General features: G+C 36.9%; 1 protein-coding gene across 1 annotated transcript in view; it reads right to left on the bottom strand.

Moving 5' to 3' along the window:
• The window catches only part of LOC148948454 (uncharacterized), a 39,053-nt gene extending 20,550 nt beyond the window's left edge, over positions 1-18,503 (bottom strand). Inside the window, exons 1-3 of the mRNA XM_089094936.1 lie at positions 18,234-18,503; positions 7,459-7,994; positions 4,039-4,145 (exon numbers count right to left, since the gene is read on the bottom strand). Of these exons, the coding sequence (XP_088951062.1) occupies positions 4,039-4,145; positions 7,459-7,994; positions 18,234-18,503 (913 nt within the window). The remainder of the gene's footprint in view (positions 1-4,038; positions 4,146-7,458; positions 7,995-18,233) is intronic.
• Between the last annotated feature and the right edge of the window lie 546 nt (positions 18,504-19,049).

Raw genomic sequence — 19,049 nt, 5'->3', positions numbered from 1 at the left:
CACACACACACACACACACACACACACACACACACACACACACACACACACACACACACACACACACACACACACACACACACACACACACACACACACACACACACACACACACACACACACACATACACACACACACACACACACACACACACACACAGAGGTAGAGGTAGTTGAGAGATTGGGTGGTGAGGATTGTATGCTCTCAGCCGTGACAGCACTCATTAAAACAGCAAATAAATCGATATAACGGCTGCGAAATACATCCTATCCAATGACTCTATCACCAGAGGTCGAGTTGGCCATTTAAACTGAGAAAATATGTTGGCCTTGTAATGGGGAATTTGTTGAGGGTAATGGGAAAGAGGGAAAGGGGGTAAAGGGAAAGGGGGTAAAGGGATGGTCCGCGACCACGATCATTTGGGCAATCCGATTGTTTCGGGATTGAGCAATTTTCGTGGAGTGGCCCATCAATCGTGTAATTTAAACGTTAGTCAACAATTGTTTCTACCTGTCTATAAACACAATTCCAGCTATGACATGAAATTTATTTTACCGGCGTTGGCACGATTGCAACGAGGTGGAGTTGTAGATGGCGCATGGGTAGACGGTTCTTTTTCTTATAATATCATACCCAAATCGTCTGAAAAGCTGCTGCTCTTAGAATTCAAATGGCAAATAATAGATAACGATAAATTTTGCGTGAATAAGATCCGTTTTTTAGACTCCTTTAGCTTCTTCCCCAAATCCCTAAGAAAACTCATTGAAGTACAGAAAAGTGACGATTTTAATAGTTTCCCCCTCCTTAAGCAACACCTCCTTAAACAGCAGCACTTTTCAGACAGTGAAATGTATGATTTATTAACGTGTAAGGGCATATATCCGTATGACTAATACAACTCCACCGCGAGGCTTTCTGAGGAACAATTGTCGTCCATCACCTCATTCTACGATTCACTTTACGAGCGTCAATGCACCACTGTCGACTATGAATTTGCCAAGAGGGTTTGGGCTAAGGGAGGGTGTAAAAACGGGTGGTATTATTGTAGATTGTACCTGGCAAGTGATGTATTGACGTTGCTGGATATTGTGTGTAAGAGCACGGATAAAATCTATGGGGAATTTGGGTGGATTTAGGTTATTATTTTTTCACTCATCATCTGGTGATGGATTTAATTCTTAAAATCAGTAAAGAGGAAATAGGCTTGATCACCGACGTGGATCAGCATCTATTTGTAGAGAGATCAATGAGGGGAGGGTGTGTTTTTCATGGAGATTGTATCCTTAAAACTGATCCGACTGGACAAGATACCGGTGTAAAGTCGGATGCAGTTTTCTTCGATATGAATTTCCTCTATCCGTCGACAATGTCCACTACTCTTTGCCGTGTGGAAATTATAAATGGCTTAACGATCCTTGTGCTTCAGATTTCCCCAACATTGCCAATGTTGAGGAGAATGGACCGCGGGGATGGTTTTTTGAAATCGATGATGAAATACCTGTGGAGCATCATGACTCGGTGAAGGATTTTGTTTTCGCGTGCATAAACAGAGCGGTGACTAGGGACTCTTTGATTCCGTACAATATTTCTAAGGTAGAGGATGGTGGTGTGCACTGGACACCTTCAAAACAAAAACTTATCGCCGACCTTCATCCGAAAGAGAATATCGTTGTACATCACGTTCTTTTGCGGTGGATGGTAGCCAACGGTTTCAACGTCACAAGGATACATAGAGCCCTCCAATTTGACCAGAAACCCTATTTGAAAACGTTTATTGACACTTTTGTCGATAAACATTCCGAAGCGAAAACGAAAGTTGAAAAGGAAATTTTTAAACTCATTTTGAACTCAGCCTTCGGTAAAATGTGTAAGAGTGTACGCAATCGAAGTCGTTGTGACGTTGTGACCCAAAAGAATGTGCTCGAATCGTTGCCGATCCAAACTTTACATCATTCACCATCATAGACTCGAATATGGTCCTCTTAAATAGAAAAAAAAGAAATGTAGTTCTAAATAAAAATATTGCAGCTGGCAGCGCAATAACCAAAATATCAAAAAAACTCATGTTGTCATTCTATTACGATATGTGCAGGCGCCAATGGCCGGGGGAGGGAGACGTTCAAGTATATTATGGGGATACCGATTCACTTTTGCTAAAAGTTAGAATAGCGAATTTATTGGAAGATTTGGAAAAAGGCGTGCATATTAGCTCCCGAATGGGCTTTACCAATTGGGACGAGTCCATTTACCCGGAGTTAGTGAAGGGTCAAGCCCCAAATCAGTTATTAATGTTAAAATCAGAGACGGGAAATGACTTGATTTCCAATGGTGTACTTGTGGGTCCAAAGGTTTACTTTGTGCTAACAAAGTACGGGGTAGTCGAAAAAGTCCACATCATGGTGTCCAGACACTACGTGAATGAGAACTTCGATTTGGGTGTTCGTCCACACTTCAAGAACTACCGTATAGTTCCAAGGGCGAAGGTGGTCTTGATTTACTCATTCAGTTTTAAAAACCATAGATTAGTAGTAGACACAATAGCCTGTCCCGTGTCGGATAAAGTCTATGTGTGTGCGGATGGTGTGAAGGTGCTACCCCATGGACATCATTTAACTTCTGACCAAAGTGTGTGTCGAGATTATAGACATCACCTCGGTCGTGAAAAGATTAAATAGTAAATGGTTAGGTGGTGGTGGGATTCTTTTTTTTAATAGATATTTTTTTCAACTCAGCAGTGGTTTTTTTTTATTTTACAACTCAGCAGTTTTTTTCCCCAACTCAGTAGTTTTTTTTGTATAGCAAGGTAGAGTCGTATGTTTTTTCTTATTTTGTTGTAAATATAAAAAAAATGTGTTCAAATTGTTTAAAAATGTTGTTCTTCTTTCTATTGCTGTACAAATAGTGTGAGTTATTGCTATTCGTGCTGTATTTTAAATTGTACGAAATGTGATGTCAAAAAGTGAAAAATGTTGTTCTTCTTGCTATTGTTGTACAAATAGTGTGAGTTATTGCTATTCGTGCTGTATTTTAAGTTGTATAAAATGTGATGTTAATAAATGAAATTTATTGCTATTGCTATTTATGATGTATTTTAAGTTGTTTTTGTCAATAAATGAAAAAATATGTTTTGTTGTTCTTGTTATTGAATAACGTACCAGGTAGATCTAAGGGAAAATTATTATTATTATTTATTCATTAGAAAAGTATGGTTTACAGTTAGTTGTAAACACAACTTGAACAGAGATCAGCACGAATTTTCACGGTAGTTGAATCCGGTCAATACACTGTCTGCTTGTATTGGCGGGAGACACTCTGCTCGGAATCATTATAGCTATATGGAAGACACCCCGCTTGTAATCGTTATAGCTATATGGGGGGACACTGCGCTTGGAGATATTGTATCAATACTACTACCGATATCACATACATCCCTTCCCCAGGGAATATGGAGGGCCATATCATCATCAAAACCATATATATATTGAATCTTTAAACTATGTTAAACAAAATGGCTATCTCAAAATTTTTATAGGACTAGTTGTGGGAGAGGGGGCCTGTAGGGAGGGGGGAGGCTATTTGCCCTCCAATCTTTTTGGTCACTTAAGAAAGGCACTTAAAAATTAATCCCCTTTCGAATGAGCTAATACACACCTCTCTATGATGCTCTGGCCACCCCCTAGCCCTTCTAGAAAAAAAAGAAAAAAAAAAGAGACAGATCAGTGCAACCCATCCAAACAGTACTTTTCCTTGGTGTTCAAGGTGAGGGGCTGTAATTATCCCACAAAAGGTTTTGGAACATGCTGATTCCAATGATGCACTTTTTATTTCGATTTGACGCCATTTTCAAGGGGTTTCAGGCTCTTTTTCGAAATCACCATAAATTTGTTTTCGCAATAAACTTTTACTTCTAAGATTAACCGAATTAATAGCTACCATTCCTGATTCAATGACAGATGGAAATTTTTTCTCACTAGACAGTTTTTTTGAAAAATCCCTTTTCAACTTTTGATTACTATGGGCTGTGGTTCGCTATTTACGCTCAAGTATCATGGTTGCAGCTGCCGCTGCAACCATGATACTTGAAAACACAAGACCTATCCAAGAGCTGGATTTTCTCTTAGGAATTGAGAAGTCATTAACTAGCCTGCAGAAGTTGAAAAACTAATTTATAAGGATCTCGATAGTCTTTCACCGGCCATACTATCAATAACATTTAGTATGCAATTTAAATTCCCCCCCCCCAAAAAAAAAGTAAAATCAGTTTTAGCAAAGCACTAGTTTTTTTTTTCAGAATTCTACAGTTTTCAGTATTTAAAAATCTAGTTTCTTGACTTTGAATCAATAATTTTGCTCGTTAAAACATCGCCCTCTACTTCCATCAGAAAGATCATTTTCTCGAAGCAGTATTAGACAAAAGTGAAGCTTTGATGTAAACAGTGGGGGTTGAGGGGACGGCCTCCCTCCTTGCGCTTAAAATTACACTGGGTATGGTGCTACAAACAAAGAGACAGGAAGTTTTTACCAAATGAAAGTAAAGAGAGACATTATAACTTAAAACGAATAGAATTTATTTCATATATGAGGGATGCTCCTCTAAGAACGACTGCTCAAACACAAGCACGATTGGAATAGGGTAAAAGTATTTTCCCCAAGGCTTCAGGCATGGGAGAGGTTTGTTCTGTCCGTTTGATCTAAGCAACAGATCTAATTCAAAGGGTTTGGTTTAAAAGGCAATTGGTAAATAAATAATACACCTACAATTATCCATGATTTAAATTTATTGTACTCAAATACTTTCAGTAAAGTACTATGAAGCCTTGGCGTAAAGAGTGAGAGATATCAAGGATTGAGGGATATTATTTGTGTATCGAATAATTTATGTTCGCTCTAGCTTTTAATATCTTTGTGTTCATCTGATTTTTTTTTTTTTTTTATTATTCTCATTAAACTGCTTAAACAACCGGTCAGAGCAGAAGGAACTTTAATTTTTCGAAAAATACAGTCTGAGAAATAAAATCAGAGTTCATGGATTAGCCATAAAATGGCCTTGTGTGTCGCTCTTTGCTTTCATTAAAGATTTTTGCACTCTATTCAATGCGTGTTGCAAGACAAACATTCAAAATTGGATTGTTTGCTTTGTTTTTATAAAAAAAAATGCTAATCATACAACATTCTTTTAGCATCATTCTAATAAAGTTGATGAAGATGATCATAGGTTACTACTACTACTGCTAAGAACTCATTTGCAGTGCCCAGCTCTCTGATGCCAACAAAGCTGTACAGATTCTCTCTCCACCCCAATCTGTTCAAAACTTCACTCTTTACACCCGCCCATGTAGTTCCCATTTCCTTTAAATTCTTTCTTATGACCTCTTCCTAGCCCATCCGAGACAATCTTCTTTTCTTTTGGCTCTAAACGGATAGCCCCAAAGCACAATCCACTTTGTTCAATCCCCTAAAAGAAGCAGAAGAGAAAATTCAAAAGGGAGATTCATTGCAGCAATGAATAGTGAAAACATGCAGCTTGTTTCTATTTAGATCCACCGATCGTCTGCTACACAAAACTTTCAGCTCTTTCAGCTCGTTTGTTTATTTTCTTAAGTTTATTCAATGTATTGCAGTATATTTCCGATGATATTAAGTCAAATTAGTTCATGAGAAAAACTGTGTGTGTTCAAGGTCAAACAACATTTTTATTTATATCTCCATTCTGTATGTACATATATATGTATGCGTGCGCCAATGAACTAGAAATAAACGTCTTGTTTATACAGGATAACTGACTTCTTTGTGCTAAAAAGCGTCATACCCGCTCGCTTTCTAAGCTGGATAGGTCGAGTACCTTTTATTCTATTACCTGTCAGTACTTCAATTGTAATCGCTTCGCTATAGCTTGTTTTTCTCTTTTTATTTTCGTATGAACCCTTTTGTGTGGTCTTTTGGGTTACAAAGAATTTTGTGCAATGTGTAAAGTGCATTTAACGCCTACGTTGGTCGAATTGATTGTGCAATCACAGAAAGCCAAATGTCAATAGTTGTTTTAGAATAGAAGACGCTGGCTTCGTGGAAGAAGTTCTGCTTTCTTATCGCTAGATCCTAGGGCGGAGTGGAATTCGTTCTTGAACTTTAATTTGATCTTGAGATAAAACAAAGAAATGCAAATAAAATACTATTTTTACACCTTTGAAAGTTGCGTGGTAACGGCTTAAAATATTGATAAGCATTGGAAAGTCCTATGGACACGACTTCCTGAACAAATAACTAACATCTTTACACGAGTTCAAGATATGATATTCTTACAATTCCAGCTTGCTCGTATAGACTTTACTTAGGTCAGGATCCAAATACTTTCAGGAAATTTAATGTTCAGTCCTTAAGATCAATCTGGACGGATTATGGGCAAGTCACCCCCCTCCTTCCTTCATTCGAAAAAGCATCTTTCATTTGAAGATTTAGTGTTAAAATGGTATCTGAAGAGGTGGCGGGGCTGCTATTACTATAAAATTGTGAGTGTAAAACGAAAGGTATCATTTTTAAGCCTATTTGCGCGGGAGGGAGGAGGCTGAGGGAGTACGGATGAGGATCAAGGTTGACCTTAGAACCACTGATTCTTCTAAAAACGGTACAATAATGACCTGATTATTCGTTTCTTTGTCATATCAAGCCTCCCTAAATTTCTTCTCTGGGGTACATTTAACATTCTTCTCTGGGGTATTTAACATTTAGATTCCCATGAGTACCTTTGTCTCTCAACGGGAATTTTAGCTCAATTTCCCAAACTTGGCAGTACTTGGATTAACTTGAAAAGTAGTTTTTCTACTTCTACCGATTTTTCGGGAGATCTCGTGAATTCCTAATTCATCTTCCGACAAAAAAAGGAAGCTACAAGAAATTGCCGAGGTTTTATAGATTATTCAAAAAGAAACGTGGAAACACCATCAACGAGTTTCAACTTATTTTTAGCGACTAATAGGCGTAAAACTTTGTTTCTTCAAAGCCCTTCCTACATACAACTAAAAAATTCCGCAAAACAGTTATTACAGAGTAATTTCCGCATTTTCTGCCTTAACTATTTTTCAGGGTACTTACTTACTTTCTTGTAATTTACTTGTGGCGAGGCACAGGCTTGTTAGCCCAACTCGGCACCGAGGATATGATGGACAGTTTTTTGCCACTGACTTCGGTCTTCTGTTTGGGGGCGGATGATTTTCAACCACGATTTATCCCAATTGTGGCCGTACTTCCTGAAACCTCCCAAAGACCCGAAGTCTTTCTTCATTATGGCATGCCAAGATTTAGTTTGGCCATCTTGCTATTTCTTCCAGGGGGGAAGGGGCTTAAATTTTAGGGACTAACGGGTTAGGTACTCACTTGGGCGCCGCATAACGTGCCCAAACCATCTGAGCCTTCTGCTCTTGGCAATAGCAGATAATGAATGCTTCTGATTGCACATTTACATTAGTTGCTCGTTGCTTATCCTTTGGCTAAGTTTGAGGTTGCAAATGGCTCTTAGGCACTTCTGGTCCAAGAAGTCGAGTAAGCGTTTTTCTTCTGCCTTTAGCAGCCAGGTTTCGCATCCATACAGCAGGATAGAGCGAATACACGCCATGTAGACTCGAAGTTGGGTCTCCAGCCTGATCTCTCTTCTGGACCATAATGGGTTACGCAGTTGGCCAAAGGTGCTCAATGCCTTGCTTATTCTGGCCTTGATCTCGCACGAGACCCCACCCTTGATATCAATCAGTTGCGCGAGGTATCTGAATTTTTCTACCTGTTCAAGCTGTTGTCCATTTATGGAGACTGACGAATTTCTATATGTGGAAAGGTGCTTGGTTTTGGGGACACTGATGGCCAGGCCTGTCAGGCTAGCGCTATTTGCCCCTCTCTGCAACATGTCCATGGCTTGGGCGCTTGATTCATCGAGGAGTGTGCCATCGTCTGCGTATTCAAGGACCTCTAACTTCTCCTCACTGGTCAGCTGGGTTCCGTCTTCCTAATTTATGGAATTTTCGAAGACCCAATCAGTTATGAAGTAGAAGAGGATCGGGGAAGCTGGGTAGCCTTGTCGTACGCCATAGGAGATTTCAAAGCGCTCAGTGAGAGTAGAGAAGCCTTAATGACTACAAACAGGGCTCCATATATGGGCATAGACTCCCTAGGGAGAACACCTGTGCTGTCAGTCCGACGGGGCACCATATATGGGCATGGAATCCCCAGGGAGAACACGTTTCCGAGAAATTGATTGCGTAACCTAACCTCATGAGCTACAAGGGGGAGTCCATATATGGGCATAGAGTCCCTAGGGAGAACACCTGTGCTGTCAGTCCGACAGGGCACCATATATGGGCATGGAATCCCCAGGGAGAACACGTTTCCGAGAAATTGATTGAGTAACCTAGCCTAACCTCATGAGCTACAAGGGGGAGTCCATATATGGGCATGGAGTCCCTAGGGAGAACACCTGTGCTGTCAGTCGGACAGGACACCATATATGGGCATGGAATCCCCAGGGAGAACACGTTTCCGAGAAATTGATTGCGTAACCTAGCCTAACCTCATGAGCTACAAGGGGGAGTCCATATATGGGCATGGAGTCCCTAGGGAGAACACCTGTGCTGTCAGTCCGACGGGGCACCATATATGGGCATGGAATCCCCAGGGAGAACACGTTTCCGAGAAATTGATTGCGTAACCTAACCTAACCTCACGAAAGGGGAATTAATTTGTTGTTTCTAAGGGGAATTATTGATTCAAGAAAGGGGAATTAATTTGTTGTTTCTAAGGGGAAGGTGGGGAAGAGATATATTGACCTAGGACTCGAGAGGGAAAATGGATTTCCGAGAAATTGATTGCGTAACCTAACTTAACCTCATGAGCACGTGACGGGACTCCATATATGAGCATAGAATCCCTCGAGGGGAGAGGATTTCCGAGAAATTGATTGCGTAATCGAAGGGAGAGAATTCAAGAAAATTGATTACATAATCGGTAGAACCCTATCAGGAGCTCGTGACGGGAATCCATTTATGGGCCTAGAATGACGTAATCGACTAGGACAAATGGATTTCTGAGAAATTGATTACATAATCGGTAGAACCCTATCAGGAGGTCATGACAGGAGTCCATATATGGGCAGAGAATGACGTAATCGACTGGGACAGTTGGATTTCTGAGAAATTGATTACATAATCGGCAGAACCCTATCAGGAGGTCATGACGGGAGTCCATATATGGGCATAGAATGACGTAATCGACTAGGACAGTTGCAATATTTCAGTAGTGGTTTGTCGTGGTTTACCATTTTACAGTTACATTCTCTTGATTTTTCAAAGTTCATTTTCGATTTCTTTCGTTGAAATGCAAGAGTTGGATTATTTCAGTATTGTTTTGTTGTGGTTTACCCTGTCACAGTTACATTCTCTTGATTTTTCAAAGTTCATTTTGAATTTCTTTCGTTGAAATGCAAGAGTTGTAATATTTCAGTAGTGTTATGTCGTGATTTACTTTGTCACAGTTACATTCTCTTAATTTTTGAAAGTTCATTTTGAATTTCTTTCATTGAAATGTAAGAGTCGGAATATTTCAGTAGTGGTTTGTCGTGGTGTACCATGTAAGAGTTAAATTTTCTCGATTTTTTAAAATTCATTCTGAATTCCCTTAATTGAAATGCAAAAGTTGGATTATTTCAGTACTGGTTCGTCATGGATTAACATTTCACAGTTACAATCTCTTTATTTTTCAAAGTTCTTTTTCTATTTCTTTCGTTAAAATGCAAGATTTGGAATATTTCAGTAGTGTTTTGTCATGGTTTACCTCGTCACAGTTACATTCTCTTGATTTTTCAAAGTTCATTTTCGATTTCTTTCGTTGAAATGCAAGAGTTGGAATATTTCAGTAGTGTTTTGTCGTGGTTTAGATTGTCACAGTTACATTTTCGTGATTTTTCAAAGTTCATTTTCGATTTCTTTCATTGAAATGCAAGAGTTGGAATATTTCAGTAGTGTTATGTCGTGGCTTACTTTATCACAGTTACATCCTCTTAATTTTTCAAAGTTCATTTTGGATTTCTTTCATTGAAATGCAAGAGTTGGAATATTTCACTGGTGTTTTGTTGTGGTTTACCTTGTCACAGTTACATTCTCTTGATTTTTCAAAGTTCATTTTGGATTTCTTTCATTGAAAAGCAAGAGTTGGAATATTTCAGTAATGTTTTGTCGTGGTTTACCCTGTCATAGTTACATTCTTTTGATTTTTCAAAGTTCATTTTTGGATTTCTTTCATTGAAATGCAAAAGTTGGAATATTTCAGTAGTGTTTTGTAGTGCTTTATCCTATCACACTTACATTCTCATGATTTTTCAAAATTCATTTTGAATTTCTTTCATTGAAATGCAAGAGTTGGAATATTTCACTAGTGTTTTGTTGTGCTTTACCTTGTCACAGTTACATTCTATTGATTTTTCAAAGTTCATTTGGGATTTCTTTCATTGAAATGCAAGAGTTGGAATATTTCAGTAGTGTTTTGTCGTGGTTTACCTTGTCACACTTACATTCTCTTAATTTTTTAAAGTTCATTTTGGATTTCTTTCATTGAAATGCAAGAGTTGGAATATTTCAGTAGTGTTTTGTAGTGCTTTACCTTGTCACACTTGCATTCTCATGATTTTTCAAAGTTCATTTTGAATTTGTTTTATTGAAATGCAAGAGTTGGAATATTTCACTAGTGTGGTTTTGCGGTTTACATTGGCATATTTACATTCTCTTGATTTTTTCAAAGTTCATTTTGGATTTTTTTTCATTGAAATGCAAGAGTTGGAATATTTCAGTAGTGTTTTGTCGTGCTTTACCTTGTCACAGTTACATTCTCTTGATTGTTCAAAGTTCATTTTGGATTTCTTTCGTTGAAATGTAAGAGTAGGATTATTTCAGTAGTGTTTTATCGTGGTTTACCTTGTCATAGTTACATTTTCTTGATTTTTCAAAGTTCATTTTGAATTTCTTTCGTTGGAATGTAAGATTTGGAATATTTCAGAAGCGTTTTGTCGTGGTTTACCTCGTCACAGTTACATTCGCTTGATTTTTCAAATTTCATTTTGAATTTCTTTCGTTGAAATGCAAGAGTTGGAATATTTCAATAGCGTTTTGTTGTGGTTTACCTTGTCACAGTTACATTTTCTTAATTTTTCGATGTTCATTTTGAATTTCTTTCGTTGAACTGCAAGACTTGAAATATTTCAGTAGTGTTTTGTCGTGGTTTACCTTGTCACAGTTACATTTTCTTGATTTTTCAAAGTTCATTTTGAATTTAATTCATTGAAATGCAAGAGTTGGAATATTTCAGTAGTGTTCTGTTGTGGTTTACCTAGTCAAAGTTACATTCTCTTGATTTTCAAAGTTCATTTTGGATTTCTTTCGTTGAAATGCAAGAGTTGGAATATTTCAGTAGTGTTTTGTTGTGGTTTACCTTGTCAAAGTTACATTTTCTTAATTTTTCAAAGTTCATTTTGAATTTATTTCATTGAAATGCAAGAGTACGAATATTTCAGTAGTGTTTTGTCGTGGTTTACTTTGTCACAGTTACATTCTCTTGATTTTTCAAAGTTCATTTTGAATTTCTTTCATTGAAATGCAAGAGTTGGATTATTTCAGTAGTCTTTTGTCGTGGTTTACCATATCACAGTTACATTCTCTTGATTTTCAAAGTTCATTTTGAATTTCTATTGTTGAAATGCAAGAGTTGGAATATTTCAGTAGTGTTTTGTCGTGTTTTACCTTGTCACACTTACATTCTCTTGATTTTTCAAAGTTCGTTTTGAATTTCTTTCGTTTAAATGCAAGAGTTGGAATATTTCAGTAGTGTTTTTTCGTGGTTTACCTTGTCACACTTACAATTTCTTAATTTTTCAAAGTTCATTTTGAATTTCTTTCCTTGAAATGCAAGAGTTGGAATATTTCAGTAGCGTTTTGTTGTGGTTTACCTTGTCACAGTTGAATTTTCTTGATTTTTCAAAGTTCATTTCGGTTTTCTTTCATTGAAATGCAAGAGTTGGAATATTTCAGTAGTGTTTTGTTGTGCTTTACCTTGTCATAGTTACATTCTATTGATTTTTCAAAGTTCATTTTAGATTTCTTTCATTGAAATGCAAGAGTTGGAATATTTCAGTAGTGTTTTGTCGTGGTTTACTTTGTCACAGTTACATTCTCTTGATTTTTCAAAGTTCATTATTGATTTCTTTCATTGAAATGCCAGAGTTGGAATATTTCAGTAATGTTTTGATGTGGTTTACCTTGTCACACTTACATTTTCTTGATTTTTCAAAGTTCATTTTGGATTTCTATAATTGAAATGCAAGAGTTGGAATATTCAGTAGTGTTTAGTTGTGGTTTACCTAGTCACAGTTAAATTCTTTTGATTTTTCAAAGATCATTTTGGATTTCTTTTGTTGAAATGGAAGAGTTGGAATATTTTAGTAGTGTTTTGTCGTGGTTTACCTTGTCACAGTTACATTCTCTTGATTTTTCAAAGTTCATTTTGGATTTCTTTCATTGAAATGCAAGAGTTGGAATATTTCAGTAGTGTTTTCTCGTGGTTTACCTTGTCACACTTACATTCTCTTTATTTTTCAAAGATCATTTTGAATTTCTTTCTTTGAAATGCAAGAGTTGATATATTTCAGTAGTGTTTTGATGTGAATTAACTAGTCACTGTTACATTCTCTTGATTTTTCAAAGATCATTTTGAATTTCTTTCGTTGAAATGCAAGAGTTGGAATATTTCAGTAGTGTTTTCCCGTGGTTTACCTTGTCACTGTTACATTCTCTTGATTTTTCAAAGTTCATTTTGAAAATCTTTCGTTGAAATGTAAGAGTTGGAAATATTTTAATAGTGTTTTGTCGTGGTTTACCTTGTCACTGTTACATTCTCTTGATTTTTCAAAGTTCATTTTGAATTTCTTTCGTTGAAATGCAAGAGTTGGAATATTTCAGTAATGTTCTGTCGTGGTTTACCTTGTCACAGCTACATTCTCTTGATTTTTCAAAGTTCATTTTGAATTTCATTCATTGAAATATAAGAGTTGGAATATTTCAGTGGTGTTTTGTCGTGGTTTACCATGTCACAGTTACATTCTCTTGATTTTTAAAGTTCATTTGAATTTCTTTCATTGAAATGTAAGAGTTGGAATATTTCAGTAGTATTTTGTTATGGTTTACCTAGTCACTGTTACATTCTCTTGATTTTTCAAAGTTCATTTTGGATTTCTTTCATTGAAATGCAAGAGTTGGAATATTTCAGTAGTGTTTTGTCATGGTTTAACTTATCACAGTTACATTCTCTTGATTTTTCAAAGTTCATCTTGGATTTCTTTCATTGAAATGCAATAGTTGGAATATTTCACTAATGTTTTGTATCGGGGTTGGTTTTTTACAAGTCCAAGAACTTGTCTTTGTTGGTTTGAATGTCTAAAGTGCATATCTTTATCTGTTTCTGTGTCTGAATCTATTTGTTTACATCTCTCAGGTGGTGTTTGGTTAGGTTAGGCTAGGTTAGCTAAGTTAGGTTAGGTTAGCTAAGTTTGGTCAGGTTAGCTAGTAAACATTTCTCCATCTTTAAGTTAGGTTAGGCTAGGTTAACTTATCATGAGCGCTCATGATAAGCTAACCTAACCTAACTAAAGCATGGTACAAAGTCGACATGGGGGGATTTTCTCGCGAATATGGTTAGGTTGGGTTAGATTAGGCTAGATCAAGTTAGGTTAGGTTAAGTTAGGTTAGGTTAGGTTAGCCTACGTACGCGCGCGTACGTGTATCTGTGACAAGGTAAACCACGACAAAACAGCACTGAAATATTCCAACTCTTGCATTTCATTGAATGAAATTCAAAATGAACTTTGAAAAATCAAGAGAATATAGCTGTGACAAGGTAAACCACGACAGAACACTCGTGCATTTCAACGAAAGAAATTCAAAATGAACTTTGAAAAATCAAGAGAATGTAACAGTGACTAGGTAATTCACATCAAAACACTACTGAAATATACCAACTCTTACATTTCAACGAAAGAAATTCAAAATAATCTTTGAAAAATCAAGAGAATGTAAGTGTGACAAGGTAAACCACGAGAAAACACTAAGAAATATTCCAACTCTTGCATTTCAATGAAAGAAATCCAAAATGAACTTTGAAAAATCAAGAGAATGTAACTGTGACAAGGTAAACCCCAACAAAGCCCTACTAAAATATTCCAACTCTTGCATTTCAACAAAAGAAATCCAAAAATGATCTTTGAAAAATCAAGAGAATGTAACTGTGACTAGGTAAACCACAACTAAACACTACTGAAATATTCCAACTCTTGCATTTCAATGATAGAAATCCAAAATGAACTTTGAAAAATCAAGAAAATGTATGTGGGACAAGGTAAACCACCACAAAACACTACTGAAATATTCCAACTCTTGCATTTCAATGAAAGAAATCCATAATGAACTTTGAAAAATCAAGAGAATGTAACTGTGACAAAGTAAACCACGACAAAACACTACTGAAATATTCCAACTCTTGAATTTCAATGAAAGAAAACCGAAATGAACTTTGAAAAATCAAGAGAATGTAAGTGTGACAAGGTAAACCACGACAAAACACTACTGAAATATTCCAACTCTTGAATTCAATGAAAGAAATTCAAAATGAACTTCGAAAAATCCATAGAATGTAACTATGACAAGGTAAAGCACAACAAAACACTACGGAAATATTCCAACTCTTGTATTTCAATGAAAGAAAACCAAAATGAACTTTGAAAAATCAAGAGAACTCAACTTTGACAAGGTAAACCACAACAAAACACTACTGAAATATTCCAACTCTTGCATTTCAAGGAAAGAAATTCAAACTGAACTTTTAAAAATCAAGAAAATGTAAGTGTGACAAGGTAAACCACGATAAAACACTACTGAAATATTCCAACTCTTGCATTTCAACGAAAGAAATTCAAAATGAACTTCGAAAAATCAAGAGAATGTAACTGTGACAAGGTAAACCACAACAAAACACTACTGAAATATTCCAACTATTGCATTTCAACAAAAGAAATTGAAAATTAACTTTGGAAAATCAATAGAATGTAACTGTGACAAGGTAAATCATGACAAAACACTACTGAAATATTCCAACTCTTGCATTTCAACGAAAGAAATCGAAAATTAACTTTGAAAAATCAAGAGAATGTAACTGTGACAAGGTAAACCACGATAGAACACTACTGAAATAATCCAACTCTTGCATTTCAATGAAAGAAATTCAAAATTAACTTTGAAAAATTAAGAAAATTTAACTGTGACATGGTAAACCACAACAAAACACTACTCAAAAATTACAACTATTTCAATTCAACTAAAGAAATACAAAATGAACTTTGAAATATCAATGTAATGTAATTCTGAAAAAGTAAACCACGACAAAACACTACTGAAATATTCCAACACTTGCATTTCAATGAAAGAAATTCAAAATGAACATTGAAAAATCAAGAGAATGTATCTTTGACAAGTTAAACCACTAAAAACCACTACTTAAATATTCCAACTATTTCATTTCAATGAAAGATATTAAAATTGAACTTTGAAAAATCAAGAGAATGTAACTGTGACAAGGTAAACCACAACAAAACACTACTGAAATATTCCAACTCTTGTATTTCAACGAAAGAAATTCAAAATGAACTTTGAAAAATCATGAAAATGTAACTGTGACAAGGTAAACCACAACAAAACACTATTGAAATATTCCAACTCTTGCATTTCAACGAAAGAAATTCAAAATGAACTTTGAAAAATTAAGAGAATGTAACTGTGACAAGCTAAACCACGACAAAACACTACTGAAATATTCCAAATCTTGCATTTCAACGAAAGAAATTCAAAATGAACTTTGAAAAATTAAGAGAATGTAACTGTGACAAGGTAAACCATGACAAAACACTACTGAAATATTCTAACTCTTGCATTTCAACGAAACAAATCCAAAATGAACTTTGAAAAATCAAGAAAATGTAACTATGACAAGGTAAACCACGATAAAACACTACTGAAATAATCCTACTCTTACATTTCAACGAAAGAAATCCAAAATGAACTTTGAACAATCAAGAGAATGTAACTGTGACAAGGTAAACCACGACAAAACACTACTGAAATATTCCAACTCTTGCATTTCAATGAATGAAATCCTAAATGAACTTTGAAAAATCAAGAGAATGTAACTGTGACAAGGTAAAGCACAACAAAACAGTACTGAAATATTCCCACTCTTGCATTTCAACGAAAGAAATCCAAAATGAACAAGAAATTCAAAATGAACTTTGAAACATCAAGAGAATGTAAATGTGACAAGGTAAAGCACAACAAAACACTAGTGAAATATTCCAACTCCTGCATTTCAATGAAAGAAATTCAAAATGAACTTTGAAAAATCATGAGAATGCAAGTGTGATAACGTAGAGCACTACAAAACACTACTGAAATATTCCAACTCTCGCATTTCAATGAAAGAAATCGAAAATGAACTTTTAAAAATCAAGAGAATGTAACTGTGAAATGGTAAACCACGACAAAACACTACTGAAATAATTCAACTCTTGCATTTCAATGAAAGAAATTCAAAATGAACTTTGAAAAATCGAGAGAATGTAACTGTGACAAGGTAAACCACAACAAACCACTACTGAAATATTCCTACTTTTACATTTCAATGAAAGAAATTCAAAATGAACTTTCAAAAATTAAGAGAATGTAACTGTGACAAAGTAAACCACGACATAACAGTACTGAAATATTCCAACTCTTGCATTTCAATGAAAGAAATTCAAAATGAACTTTGAAAAATCAAGAGAATGTAACTGTGACAATGTAAACCACGACAAAACACTACTGAAATATTCCAACTCTTGCATATCAATGAAAGAAATCGAAAATGAACTTTGAAAAATCAAGATAATGTAACTGTGAAATGGTAAACCACGATAAACCACTACTGAAATATTCCAACTGTCCTAGTCGATTAGGTCATTTTATGCCCATATATGGACTCTCGTCATGACCTCCTGATAGGGTTCTACCGATTATGTAATCAATTTCTCAGAAATCTAACTGTCCTAGTCGATTACGTCATTCTATGCCCATATATGGGCTCCTGTCATGACCTTCTGATAGGGTTCTACCGATTATGTGATCAATTTCTCAGAAATTTATTTGTCCTAGTCGATTACGTCATTCTATGCCCATAAATGGATTCCCGTCACGAGCTCCTGATAGGGTTCTACCGATTATGTAATCATTTTCTCTGAAATCCATTTATCCTAATCGATTACGTCATTCTATGCCCATAAATGGATTCCCGTCACGAGCTCCTGATAGGGTTCTACCGATTATGTAATCAATTTCTCGGGAATTCTCTCCCTTCAATTACGCAATCAATTTCTCGGAAATCCTCTCCCCTCGAGGGATTCTATGCCCCTATATGGAGTCCCATCACGTGCTCATGAGGTTAGGTTAGGTTACGCAATCAATTTCTCGGAAATCCATTTTCCCTCTCGAGTCCTAGATCAATATATCTCTTCCCCACCTTCCCCTTAGAAACAACAAATTAATTCCCCTTTCTTGAATCAATAATTCCCCTTAGAAACAGCAAATTAATTCCCCTTTCGTGAGGTTAGGTTAGGTTAAGCAATCAATTTCTCGGAAACGTGTTCTCCCTGGGGATTCCATGCCCATATATGGTGCGCCGTCGGACTGACAACACAGGTGTTCTCTCTAGGGACTCTATGCCCATATATGGACTCCCCCCTGGAGCTCATGAGGTTAGGCTTGGTTACACAATCAATTTCTCGGAAACGTGTTCTCCCTGGGGATTCCATGCCCATATATGGTGCCCCGTCGGACTGACAGCACAGGTGTTCTCCCTAGGGACTCTATGCCCATATATGGACTCCCCCTTGTAGCTCATGAGGTTAGGATTGGTTACGCAATCAATTTCTCGGAAACGTGTTCTCCCTGGGGATTCCATGCCCATATATGGTGCCCCGTCGGACTGACAGCACAGATGTTCTCCCTAGGGAGTCTATGCCCATATATGGAGCCCTGTTTGTAGTCATTAAGGCTTCTCTACTAGTGAGCTCCCCGTCCACGTGGATATTACTACGCGTGTTCTCATAGCATGCTTTCATCAGGCTCACCAGCTTCAGTGGGACTCCGTCTTCCAGCATGATTTCCCATAGTAGCAGGTGGAGCACCGAGTCCAATGCCACTATGAAATCCAAAAAGATAGCAGTGGTTTCTAGGTGGTGGATAGAACGCTGGTGTAGGAGGATCCGAATTGAGAAAATGTGGTCCACGAATCCCGTTCCTGGGCGGAAGCCAGCTTTATTTTTCCTTGTTCTTCGCTCTCTTTCGGCTTTAAATCTGTTTACGACGACGATGGCGAAAATCTGTCCGGCCATATCCATGACCGAGATGCCTCGATAGTTTTTGCGGTCGCTCCTGTCACCCTTCTTTAACACCGGAATGATAGTTGAATCACTCTAATCTTTGAGGTCGTACTCGCTCTTCCAGATCTTCTTGAGTAGATCCACGAGTGTGCTGATCGAGGATGGGCTTGCTTTACAGAGCTCTGGTGGTAGCCCATCTTCTCCTGGCGCTTTATGGCTCTTGAGCGATTTTACCGCTTTCATTACTTCTTCAAACGTAGGTGAGGAGATGTCGGCAGGGTACTTATTTTGTGTTTGGGAGGGTTAAGGTCCACTCTCCGGTGATAGGAGGCGGGGGGAGCTGGCTAGGTCTATTTAGGAGGTTTCGGAAGTGTTCTGGCCATCGATTCATTCTTTTTCGTCTCTCGGTAATTATTGTTCCGTCCGTCCTCTTTACGTTTTCAACTGTTAGATTTCCGTTCTCTTGATGTCCTTAAGGATCTGGTATTGCTTAAGGGTATCATTTCTTCTGGCCGTTTCTTCCAGTTCTGTTGCAACAGTCGTCCAGTATCTTTTCTTGTCCCT

The sequence above is a fragment of the Artemia sp. Qi Xiang Cuo genome, chromosome 9, assembly GCF_049724085.1.
Source record: "Artemia sp. Qi Xiang Cuo chromosome 9, ASM4972408v1, whole genome shotgun sequence".
Lineage (NCBI taxonomy): Eukaryota > Metazoa > Arthropoda > Branchiopoda > Anostraca > Artemiidae > Artemia > Artemia sp. Qi Xiang Cuo.
This window is presented reverse-complemented; position numbering and strand designations above follow the sequence as displayed.